At 38.3% G+C, this 13518-nt stretch overlaps 1 protein-coding gene across 3 annotated transcripts in view; it reads left to right on the top strand.

Moving 5' to 3' along the window:
• EPHA3 (EPH receptor A3) overlaps positions 1–13518 on the top strand; it is a 207389-nt gene that overhangs the window by 148625 nt on the left and 45246 nt on the right. For all 3 annotated transcript variants that reach the window (XM_083736308.1, XM_083736307.1, XM_083736309.1), the window contains one exon: positions 9978–10102. In XM_083736308.1, the coding sequence (XP_083592434.1) occupies positions 9978–10102 (125 nt within the window). The remainder of the gene's footprint in view (positions 1–9977; positions 10103–13518) is intronic.

The following is a 13518-nucleotide window of genomic DNA, read 5'->3' as shown; positions in this document are numbered from 1 at the left end:
AATTTGTAATTTCTCATCACTTGATGACAAGCAGCTTATTTGTGAGCTGTTATCATCAAAAGACAATGGTGTTTGAGGGAATATGAAAGTCCTGCCTGTGGCCTATTCACACATGCAAGCCATTAGCTGATATTCCTTCCCTCATGCATACTTGAAACAGCACATCTATTATTTAAATTGCAGCCAAATTTCAAATAAATTATAATTAGTTGGTCTTAAGCTCACTTAAATTTATCTGGATTGTACCCATTGCCTAAAATAAGACCCCATTCAACCTAACTGAATCAATTGGAATCAATAATGTATGCACAAATGGAGCTGTTTTCTTTGGTTTTGTCTTCAACAGCTCCCCTGCCCTTTAGCCATAAACTGATCTTAAAATGTTGACAAGTCACCATCCCATACTGGTATTATAGCTGCATAAAATCAAAAGCACAGCGGCATTGTTCTGTGTAGTGAACTAGATGCATTGCCTTCAGATTCCCACATAGCTGAGAGCTTTCAACTACCGGGAAGTTCCTTATTCTGAAAGATATCCAGCAGCTGGATGTATAATAAGCTTCACAAGAGCAGTGCTGTGAACCACCGTAGATAAGATTTAGGCACCTGCTGAAGCAAAGATCTCAGTGCATAATCCTTACACTCCAAACAAGGGTGATCACACTGTCTTTCACCATTGATCTTTAAGATGTCAGAAGCTGACTCTGGACTTTAGAGGAGGTGAAGTTAAGAAGGCTGGCAGGGGAGGAGAATAATTTAACTGTACAGTATTCATACAGCTGTATTCATCAACCACTGTGAGGCTTTCTCAACAGGAATGACAAAGCAGCATAAAAGCTTCTATTTTGTGCATGAAACTGAAAAACTGAACATGTTTACTCCAGGAAAACCATTACAAAAGCATGCATGATTTTTACCTCTCCATCTGGGAAAGCCACAGCCCCGTAATTTGTGGTTCCTGAAGTGAATATCTTGTGCAGCCTGTTACTTTTCAAGTGGACTTGGCATATCCTTGATTTATCACACACATGTTAAACATATGAGGAACGCGTTAGTTTCGCTCACTTTGTGTCTCTATTAAAAGGAGACGGACAGACAACAGCACATGAAAGAGTGAAACAAGCCAAAGTTTAATATGCATTTTAACAGTACCGGTGAAAAACAACTGCCACTGATTGTTCTTACAGAGAAAGTTGTTAGATAGGAATAGTTTGTCTCTGACGTGAAAGTTAGGGGCATTTTGTGTTCCTTGCTGTCTTTTCCGCCTTGCTTTCTTTTATCCCCTTTTATGTTTGCAGACCCTGTAGACAGGGTCTTCAACCCAATAAATTTTAGGGCATATGTTCCATGCACCTAATGCACACATTAAGGACCAGGGCAGGCCCCGTCTTAAGTATTAAGTTTTAGAATGCTTGAAATCGTGCTTCGTAAAACTGTTGTCTAAACAAAGCTCTTCAACAGGATAGGTACTAAAGTTAGTTTTATTTTGGCAAATTTAACTTGCTGTCCATTTTATATTTCCACCAAATGAGGATTTTTTTTCTTGGTATACATATCTATATATCTATATCTTGGTGTACATATCTATATATGATTTTCTTGTTCAAATTCTGCCATTTCCCTAGAACATTTGCCTATATCAGTGAATATAGATTTGAGCTTGATCAAAAAGCCATTTGAATCACTACAGTCTTGGAATTTGACCTTGAGGGAAACTTAGAGGCTCTGCTAAAAAGATGATTTCTGTGGAGTTCAACAGTCATGCTCATTGCTGTAGAATCATAATGCATTTCATAATTCTTCAGCTCATTCACACAGTTTTCTGTTTCTGAGAAAATGCAATGAATAATAATAATAATAATAATAATAATAATAATAATAATAATTATTTTATTTATATCCCACCCATCTGGCTGGGATTCCCCAGCCAGCTTACTGCATATATAAAAATATAAAACTTATATAAATATATAAAACTTACAGCATCTATAAAAATACAACAAAACATCAAACATAAAAAACACAATATCCTATACAGTGGTACCTTGGGTAACAGACACTTGGGTTACACGTTTTCAGGTTACAGACGTGCCGAAACCTGGAAGTACCGGAATGGGCTACTTTTGGGTTTCGGCGCTAGCGCATGCACAGAAGCACCAAATCGCATCACGCGTGTGTGCAGACACAGCGCTGCGGGTTGCGAATGCTATGGGTAGCGAATGTGCCTCCCGCACGGATCACGTTTGCAACCCAAGGTTCCACTGTACAGGCAAAAACAAACCAATAAATCAATAGAAACCAATAACAACAACAATAATAAACAGTTTTAAGTTATACCCAACATTATTCTTTCTATAACAAAGCCTGACCCTCATCTTCCCTTCTTCCACTATAGCATGGATTCGGGGGGGGGGGGGGAAGTAGTCAAAGAAAAAAAATGCACCAGTTCTTAATGAGAGGATGTTTATAGAAATCGTTGGGCCAGATGTTCCACCTGTGCCATTTCACTTGTCAGATAAACAAATAGGAAACTGGTGGATAGTGGCCAAAATTGTATGAGCTCAATTGCAAAATGTCTACTTGTTATAAAAGGAAAGGTTTGTCTTTTGAGAAAAGTCATTGTTTCTGAAAGGTGTTTGACTGAGATAAAGAGAATATAATCATCTATTTGTTCACAAAGAAATAGCAGCAAGACAAGTTTCATCCAAAATCCCCATCCTTCAGGCATGTCTTATGTAATCTACAGGGACCACCACATAAAGGTGAGAATGTAGACCGTTCTTCATGACTTGCCCTCTTCAGTGATGTTCCCAATAGGGAACCTATCAGAGTTAGTTAACATTGTAATTATTTTGCTTGTGCTATCAGTCATCTGCGAACCGAGCTGTGAGACATCTCTTCCCAAGATGTTTCATACTGGTCACTGAAGACTTGCCAAAAAGCAGTAGCTTTTGACAGTGTTTTTCCAACCAAACAAAAGCAGGCATACTGAAGTAGAATAGTCAAATTTTCACAGATTTCCCTCAGCAAAATAACTTTAAGATTGTAAGAATACTGTAATTAAAATGTACATTTGCATGATAAACTGCAGTATTGTTCGTTCAAAGGTTACATACAATAGTTCTAGAAAATGTGGAGGCTCAGTGGAATAGGGCATAAGTCTGTGTAAAGGGCATTTAGAGTATCCATACAAGGCCATTCTGTGCGCTCTGGCTCTCGTCAGGGTGTCCTGTTGCGCCAGAAGCGATTTAGTCATGCTGTCTGTCTGTGGACAAACAGGAAATCTGTCTGTGGACAAATACCAGCTCCCTCAGCCTCAAGCGGGTTGAACACCACACCCCATAGTCACCTTTGACTGGGCTTAACAGTCCATGAGTCTTTTACCTACAAGGAAATACATAATTAGTGAGGTCACCAGTTTAGAAGTCATTTGAAAACTAAAAGTTCTTTTGCTTTAAAGCCTTGTGAAAGAGTTGTGATAGTTTTTATTTTAAACACTGTTGTATTTTATTCATTCATATGGAATTTAACAGCAATTTATGCATTCATAAACAGAGAGTTGGATCCAGACAAAGGTTGCATTCAGACATGAGGATCATTGCTATAGTTTTCCAGGTTCTGTCCCAGTTTCTAACATTCCTTTTACACCACAGCACCTGTTGCATTATGGAGCTATGGGTTTTTAATCAAAAAAACCCACCCCTGTTGCATTAAATTTTAGTTGCACCAGTCGGTGTGATGTGACACAACAAGGAATGTCATTGGAAGTGTCACCCCCCACACCCTTTCTGTGCATTCACTCTATTGTTCCCCCATGATTCACTGTACAGTATGCTAGAATACCACCTAAAATTTCATTACATGAGCAGTGGGGGCCTGATCCATGAAAACTGCAGCAAATTTCAAGGGTTACAACAGATTATTTTCTGGTAACAACACATAAATTAGTTTTGAACTGCCACCAGATTTTGCTTGATTTCCAGAGGTGCATTTTATGTGAAAATTAACAGGTAAGGAAACATCTGGAAGATGGAATAATCTCATGTCTGAATGCAGCCTAAGTTAGTTGCATTGAACTCATTGTGAAGTGAAATCATGACTAACGTTCATTTCAGTGGGACCTAATCTCAAATAGCTTAGTCTGGATCCAAGACAGAATCCACCTAATTACCCAATAAAAATCATCCCATGTAGTAATGTAAAACAATACAGTAAACCGGCACATAAAAGTAAAGGTAAAGGGACCCCTGACCATTAGGTCCAGTCGTGGCCAACTCTGGGGTTGCAGCGCTCATCTTGCTTTATTGGCCAAGGGAGCCGGTGTAGAGCTTCCAGGTCATGTGGCCAGCATGACTAAGCTGCTTCTGGTGAACCAGAGCACCGCACAGAAACGCTGTTTACCTTCCCGCTGGAGCAGTACCTATTTATCTACTTGCACTTTGACGTGCTTTTGAACTGCTAGGTTGGCAGGAGCAGGGACTGAGCAACGGGAGCTCACCCCATTGTGGGGATTCGAACCGCCGACCTTCTGATCGGCAAGTCCGAGGCTCTGTGGTTTAACCTACAGTGCCACCCGTGTCCCTTAAACCAGCACATACTGACACATAAACAGTACCTAAGACATAAGAACGAAATGTAGCAGCCTGTAATCAACAGTTCCCAAAGGCTTTCTGAATGGGATTTTTTTTAAAAAAAAAACCAAGCTCTGAAAGAACTTAGGGGAGAAGGTGAAACTGACCTTTCTTGGAAACAAGTCCTAGAGCATCAGGGTTGCTTGAGTTTTCTGTTAGCTGAGGCTAAACTAGGCCACCTCCCTGCAAGTGGGATCATCTGAAAAATTAGTCCTGGTTGCGGGCAGGCCCTCAATCCAGTTTCCTTCACCCTGGCATGGGCGGAGTAATACCCTCACACCAGGGTGGCACCACAATCACCCCAGGCCTATTGGCCAATCATTTTGAGTGGGGTGATCATGGGGGAGGGGCATAAAAGCAGCATCCAAAGCACACAAATGCTGAGTGGAGACAAGAGCACAAACCGGTCAACTGCAATCCTGTGGGCCCAGAATGAAGCTTCAACACATCTTCCTCAATTCCTCTAACTCTTCTACCTCATTTCTTTGGGCTTCAGTTATGGGGATCTGAATTCAGAAATCAGTTTCCCACTATTGCATGTCTTTTACATTTCATGGCACCACTAAGGAGCAAACTTTCTCCCTAGATATGTGATGCGTTCTGCTATGCTTTAGATCAAACTGCAGTGGTAAGATGGTCATGGCGTCCACCTAGTCCTCCAAGAAAGCTAAACAGGTTCGTTGACACTACACTCCAGCCTATCTAAATATTTGAAGCCCATACTGGATGTTAACCACCATAGTACACTGCAGGGTTGAAAATTTTGGGTTCTACCATGGTGGTGAGAAAGAAACCAAACAGGTTTTTCATGTGCCACTTTGTACCTGGTTTTAGATACTCCCCTCATATCTGATTTAATGGTCCAGAATCATTCTGAGAGCATTGGGCAGCTGCATGCATATGAATCTTTGTGATCCCTATAGAGACTCTACAGTCTCAACAGAACAGTTAGTAACCGTTAGGAAGCGGTAACTACTGAGTGCAGTGTATGCACATTGCAGGCTTGGCTTTTGCCATGTGTTCATCTGGAGCCCAGTTATGTAACAAATACTAACACAGCACATGGAATTTAAATCAATAAGGAAATTTATGTCTAGCTGCTACTAAGCTAAAGGAAGATGCATGATATGCTTAGGGATTATTTTCTCTAGCAAATCAATTTTAGCAAGGTAAATCTAAAATTATTGTCAGGAGTTTAAGAAGCTTCATGCTCTTTATGTTTTGCATCTTAAACACTTACAAGAATGAGCTTTTTCACTCCCAGACTTGCTTTCATTGCCTCCAAAATCTATGTAACAGATAAGGAATATTTATTTATTTATCCTTTAACAGTTTACTGCCACTTAGAGTTTCCCATGTTGGAACAATCAAGCCTTTGGCTTTTATATTCAGTGAAGGTTTTGCTGTTATTTCTTCAATACTGCTGGTGTATATGTTTTAATGTTTGACTGTTTATGGTTTTGGATTTAGTTATTATATACGGAATGATGTTATTGACTGACTGAGTAAATTTTGTACCAATATCCATGTCTGTTTAAGACTTTCAGGCATCTCTTAAATATATATTTTTAAGCTGATAGCCCTATGCAGTTGTTTAAAATGTTTCTTGAGTAGGGTTGGGAGAGAAATTCCATTCATGTTTCATTTGAAGCCAAAACCATCAATTTATACTTTTGCAAAAAAATTAAAATAAATCGTGAACCACAACACAGGTGACCTTTGAAATTGGCACTTGTCCGAATTCTGCTATGTAGTTCATGAACCAGTCTCTACGAAATTGCATCTGTTCAGGAAAGTGTCCATAAAAATGAATATACTGATGGAAATAATGAAAAAATGCATTACTTTAAGGAAAGCTGCTTTCAAAAATGTGCACATTAATCAAAACTACATATAAAAATGTGTTTATTGTGGGAAATTTGCACTAAAATGCCGATAGATTTTTAAGAGAATAATAATAATAAAATCACACAGTGCAGCAAAATATGGAGAACTGAATTGAAGACTGGAAAAATGAGAAAATGAGAGAACAAAATCCCTATCCTTGAGTAGCCAACCATTTTAATGACTGCTTCAAATTTTGTTTTTGTTTATATTTTGCTAGAGGGCAGTATATAAATACTTATATGTATAAACAACAAGTGAATCTCCTATACTTCAGTACCCATAACAGATATGCAGAGTTATCAGATCTTGAAATTAAAATTTCTGATGCTTGGATAGTGTGGGAGGCAACTCAGTATCAGAATCTAGTGGTTTCTGGTGGGTCCTGGGAAAGATCTGAGTGTATAAAGTATCAGGTCACACAAATAGTTCTGTTATTGCAGAGGTGGAGTCTGATTAATAAAAGTTTACTCTAATCAAGATTCCACTTTTCTATTCACATGGTGTGGTATATATCAACTACGTGCAACGTTGTTGTGGCTTCAGTAACTGGAGGAGCTGTTGGGGGGGTCAAAAACAGCTATATTTCTGAAAAATTCACAATCAACTCACTAACATTATTTGTGACTCATAGAGAGAAGTATATAAGTAAACTGTAAAAAGTGATTACAACAATTTGGGAGCAATCACTGTCATCAGGATTGTTAGCCTTGTCTCATCAACACTATATTGATTGACTTTATAGTATTATTAGTGGTGGTGGGAAATCATAACTTTTAACGATTTGTTAATTACTCATAAATATGGATAGCACTTATCTTAGCATAAGCTTGTTATGCTTGGAAAATGCAAACTAAAATGTTAAAGGGTACAAATTAGAAGAATGTAAAGATGATCTAGAAGGAAGTTATGCATGACATAGGTCTCTGCATTTCAAAACAGCCTGAATCTAGAATCAGCTTTTAATTTTTATTTTAATTCCAATCACCCTAATTAAGGGTTGACCCTGTTTATGACTAAAACCTGTATTTGAAAATGATGGTGGTGATTTTATGATTATGAATTCCCAGAAAGCTGTAATTTGAAAAAAATTCTACGTTTTTGGGGGGTCAATAAAATTATATGAGCCAAGCTAAGTTAGGGAGGGAAGTCTCAATGAAATCAATGGGGTAACTTTGTCTTCTAATAAATGTGAATATTCACCTTATCTGCTATTTTCAAATGAAAGCTGGCATGCATTTACTTCTTACATGTCATTTTCATCGGGTAATTTGTTTTCCATTTTTCTAGTGTCCTGCCATATTACCAGGATACCCAGCATGAACCATGGGCTCACTGAATGAGCTGTTTAAACATCTAGTAGAACATTTAATTTTATAGTTACAGATAGGTAGCCGTGTTGGTCTGCCATAGTCAAAACAAAAAAAAAATTCCTTCCAGTAGCACCTTAAAGACCAACTAAGTCAGTTCTTGGTATGAGCTTTCCTGTGCATGCACACTTCTTCAGATACACTGAAACAGAAGTTTCCAGACCCTTCTATATAGTGAGAAGGTGGGGAGGGGTATTACTCAGAAGGGTGGTGGGAATGGGTGATTGGCAGATAGCTGTGATGAGCCTGTTGACGACTCTTAACGACTGCAATAGGTCTTACAGAAAAAAGCAAGGGGTGAAAAGGTGAAAAATGGCTTTGTCGTGTATAATGAGATAAGAATCCAAGGTCTTTGTTCAGACCAGGTTTCTCCATGGTTTTAAGTTTGGTGATAAGTTGCAATTCAGCAGCTTCTCTTTCCAGTCTATTTCTGAAATTCCTTTGTAGTAAAACAGCTACTTTGAGATCTTGTATAGAATGTCCTGGGAGATTGAAGTGTTCTCCTACTGGTTTCTCTGTCTTGTGATTCCTGATGTCCGATTTATGTCCGTTTATTCTTTGGCGTAAGTTCTGGCCTGTTTGTCCAATATAGAGAGCTGAAGGACACTGTTCGCATTGGAAACAGACTGGAAAGAGAAGCTGCTGAATTGCAACTTATCACCAAACTTAAAACCATGGAGAAACCTGGTCTGAACAAAGACCTTGGATTCTTATCTCATTATACATGACAAAGCCATTTTTCACCTTTTCACCCCTTGCTTTTTTCTGTAAGACCTATTGCAGTCGTTAAGAGTTGTCAACAGGCTCATCACAGCTATCTGCCAATCACCCATTCCCACCACCCTTCTGAGTAATACCCCTCCCCACCTTCTCACTATATAGAAGGGTCTGGAAACTTCTGTTTCAGTGTATCTGAAGAAGTGTGCATGCACACGAAAGCTCATAGCAAGAACTGACTTAGTTGGTCTTTAAGGTGCTACTGGAAGGAATTTTTTTTTTATTTAATTTTATAGTTAAAGGTCACCAAGCTTTTGGGGCCAGTGGGCTTATTTGCTATTTAAAGAAAGCGCCATGGATGCCGATCACAAAATGGCTGCCATGAGGGCATGGCATACAAAAAAAAAAATGATGCTGATGGTCAGGGGTGGGAATAGCACAAAGTGGCTGTTATGGGGTGTGGCATGACACAAAATAGCTACTATTGGGACATAGCCTAATGACTTCAGTGTAGAAGAGACTGACCCAGTGCTAACAGAATTTTAGAGGAATTGCAAAAAGTATGTTACGTATTCTTGATTTGTGAAGGGATAGTTATTGGGACCCTTCTCTGGCATAAGTGTCTCTGGATGTCACGTTTGTGATCCCTGTCCTGATGGGACCATATGAAGGAGAGAACTTGAATATGAACATTAAAATGTTTCACCACGTTGCATTTTGGTACTTGTGTTTCTTCATTATGTCAGCAAAATTACCTGTGCCTTGATAAATGAATTGTGCTTTAGTGGTGTCTTTAAAAAAAAGAAAGCTAATGTTTGCTTAAGCTCTGTAGAAAATTGTTAAGGATGTGGGAGAAATTTGAAGTGGACTGGGATAGGGGAACCACAGAGAATGTCACAGAAAAGTGTATGTTCAACAGTACACCGATGATTATTATTATTAGCATTGGACCTCTTGGGACTCCTTGCCCATAATGTACTCCAGTCCTGTCATATGCCTGGAATATGAAAAAATTATCAATGAGCTGCAGAATCTGGTACTAATAACACCGCAACATCATAATAAATAGGCTGAGCACTTTTTTTTGCTTCACTTTTTAATATATCAAATGTATTTCATTGCTTACATTATAGTAGCAGATTAGAAACATCTGCTCATTTGCCACCAGTCTTCTAGCAATACAAAGCCTAACTCGTTTTCCTTCAGGCTATCCTGCTTCAAGGCTTGGGTAAGAAGTCTATAATCCAGCTGTTGAGTGTTGATACGGATCCAGGTTTATACTCAGGAGCCCTTCAAATGGAAACACCACCTCCTTGCCAAGGATTAGAACAGCGATAAACTCCATTTGCTGTCTTTTTCTTCTTCTCCACTCTAGCTCCATCCCCTATTACAATAATTAGAAAAGACCGGACATCCAGGAACAGTGTCTCTCTCTCTTGGCAAGAGCCTGAACATCCTAATGGGATCATCTTGGACTATGAAGTCAAGTACTACGAAAAGGTGGGAAAGCACAGCAAAAATGGCAGGGGGTGGGCTTGGCCCGTTCAGCTGGGTTATGGGAAGAGTAAGATAAGAAACTGAAAAGAAGTTGAAAGCTGTGTAAAAATGCTCTTTCACATTCATATCCAAATTCTTCAGAATATGCTTAGCTGTCTGAACCATGAGCAAATATACAGAACAACATTTACATTCTGTTCATGTATCATATTAATGTTAATGCTTTCAGTGGCTGCATTTAATATTAGACTGGATTATTATTATTTATTTAGGCTTTTTTGTATAAATGCGTAGACTACATCAGTTTAAGAAGGTTACATAAGAATCTCAACTGTCCTTTAAAATTCCACTTACACAGTACATTTAAGAAATGGAATTCTTGTTTGTTTTATACACTTGTGATATCAATGTAAAATAATTGAATTGAAATAAGTTTCAATGTTTTTCTAAAATGATATTATATTACTCAACTTAGCAATTAACTTTCCAGGTAAAGTCATGTAAGCAGTAATTTCTAAGGCCTGTTTAGATACTGTAATTGCCCATGTTCCAGGATACAGAAAAAGACAAGTTTCTTAGAAGGTGTTTTAACCTTTTCTATTGGGGAAGGGAGAGAATGTTGCTTAATTTCCCATATATCAGATCTTCCTCATCATTTTTTTTAAAAAAATAACAAAAACCTGCAAGTTAGAAATGAAAACCAGGAATAAAAGCAAAACCACAGGATTTAGTACGGAAAAATTAAAATCAGGGAATTATTGTCTCAACTATGTTTGGTTGACATACATTATCATCTATTCTACTTCCCCCTCATTTACGCACTGAAACTTATTAATTAATTTGCTACTTCTGTTAGGATGCCCCATGACAAATAAATAGAAAACAGCAATAATATATAACACACCATAAAGCTGGCAACAGAGGATAATATCAATAAAGCAAACTCACAACAGCACCAAGAATTTCACAGATCTTCAAGTCCAATAAATATCTATAATCATTAAAAGAATATTTTAAAAAAATTAAAAACCAGTGAAAATAAAAAGACCACAATGTGGTCTCCAAGTGAGCTTCTCGGAGAAGCATATTCCATAACTCAGATGTGACCACCGAAAAGGGTCCTACCATAGTAGATACCCATCACATTTTATTAAGCAGGGCACCAGGAGAAAGACCTGAGGTGTATTTAGGAGTATAATTGTGTGCCAGGGGGTGCAGCATGACGTAAAGGTAAAGGTAAAGGTAAAGGTTGTCTCCAAATGTTTTTGGATTCTGGCTCGTATCAGTCCCTTCCAGCAAGGTCAATGATGATGGTAGTTGTAGTCTAACAACATATGAAGAGTGTCAGATTGGAACGGCGCCTCTTGGACTTTTACGGAGTGCCACTGAGGAATATCTGTATATTAACAGTAATTCCCCATAATTTAAAATTTAGCTATTTTATTTGGCTCTTGCCTTAAGTTGGGCATTGGATCTAACAACATTTGAAAAGCCACAAGTTCCCCATCGTGAATTAACTAGAACATTTTTGTTGCATGAGATGCATTAATGGCAGAATTTCTCGCTATGAAATATAGAATTGACTATCCTCTGAGAAATATTCTCTGGTAGATTATTTTATTGGTAATGTGTTGGTTTTGTGATCCATCCAGTTCTGCTTTGTGGAGAAAATGGGCAGTAATGCTTAGAAAGGAAAAAAACCAAGCCTTTTTCAAAGAAATCACTGACATGTTAGGTGTTTAATCAGAGGGATTCGTTCTTTTATTAAAATAAAAAAGTATGTTAATGATAAAGTACAGCATTTTCTGAATTTCTGTTGCTCTTCTGTGAAAAAATAAACCTAGAGGCTGTTTTACAGTAAAAATCTGATGATCATTAACACAAAATAGAAATTACTATACTATTAAAGATACATTGCCATTCATCTCATCATATATATATATATATATATATATATATATGCAGGTTTTGGTGTCCTCGGGTGTCTTCCCGTGTAAAAGTTGGGGTGTCTAGGCGACGTTTCGACGAGGTCTCACTCGTCATCTTCAGGCTGGTGCTTTCGGCTTCTTGTTACTGGAACAGAGCGTTACTGTTCCAGTAACAAGAAGCCGAAAGCACCAGCCTGAAGATGACGAGTGAGACCTCGTCGAAACGTCGCCTAGACACCCCAACTTTTACACGGGAAGACACCCGAGGACACCAAAACCTGCATTCCTGTACCCGTGAAAATCTACGAAAGCAAATATATATATATATATATATATATATATATATATATATAAAAACCTTGCCAAGCAGCTTAACAATTCAATCCTATTTTGTCCACTCAGAAATAATTCTCACTGATTTCAGTGGTGCTTACTCTCAGTTGAGTGGGTATAGGATGCAGATTTATGTTTATAATAAGAAATGTGACCTTTCCATAACCACAAAATCTCCTCTTTTGCATATTTATTAAAAAGAAGGAACTACCCTGACTATGCAAACATAGCCTCAGAAATTCCACTTAAGCAGCCATTCAGATTCATAAAATGATGACATTTATACTGGCAAACCTATTCCTTTTGGGCTATTAAAATAGTTACCTAGGCGGCAATCTTGGACACACTTGCTAGGAAGGGAGTTCCATTCAATTCAGTGGGGCTTATTTCTAAGTAAACATGTTTGGATTTGGCTGTCTGCAACATAGCGATGAATGCAAATTAAGGGGCACTATCCAATGCATGGCAAGCCCTGTTTCCTTTCCCCCAACCACTATCTATGTGCAGGCGCTTCTCACTTTCTTGCAGGTCATTCATACTCTGAAGCTTGAGTAACTTCCACTGAGCAGAGTGGTGCTTGGATGTGGATATGGGAGCGGTGCAGATAATTTTTTCTGCTCCCGAATGACGTTTTGCACTTACAGAGGAGGGGAAAGAAAGACTCTGTTAAGCTACCCTATGGGAATTCCCCACTTTAGATTGTGCCCTCTGTTTTATCTTGCGACCTCTTTAAATCACAAAAAGTAGTCTATAAATATGCTTATTCATGTATTTTATATTTATACATTTGCAAAATATATTCTATTAATCCAATGTTTCTTGAATCCATTATTTTTATGAGTCTGAAAGGGGAGGGTTTGCATAAGGGCATCTTCTGGATGTCTTGCTGTGTGTTAAAGGGCCTTGATTTCAATCAGATGCCTGTGTCAAGCTGGTAAAAAAAAAAAAAGGCTTGAAAGGGGAAAAAAGAAAGGCAAAACACTTTCACACATGGTTAATCAGCCTAAAATCATAATGCACTGTGACTCTATTTTTGATCTGCAATAATAGACCGTCAGTAATTATAAGTCCACTAAAATATTGGCTAGGGGTAGTGCAATTTCACCCATTTTTCCAAATTACACCAAGAAGGACAAAGGGCTGTGGAGAGTCAAGACA

The sequence above is a fragment of the Podarcis gaigeae genome, assembly GCF_964106915.1.
Source record: "Podarcis gaigeae genome assembly, chromosome: 4".
NCBI lineage: Eukaryota > Metazoa > Chordata > Lepidosauria > Squamata > Lacertidae > Podarcis > Podarcis gaigeae.
The sequence above is the reverse complement of the archived record's forward strand: the minus strand, read 5'-3'. Positions and strand labels throughout refer to the sequence as shown.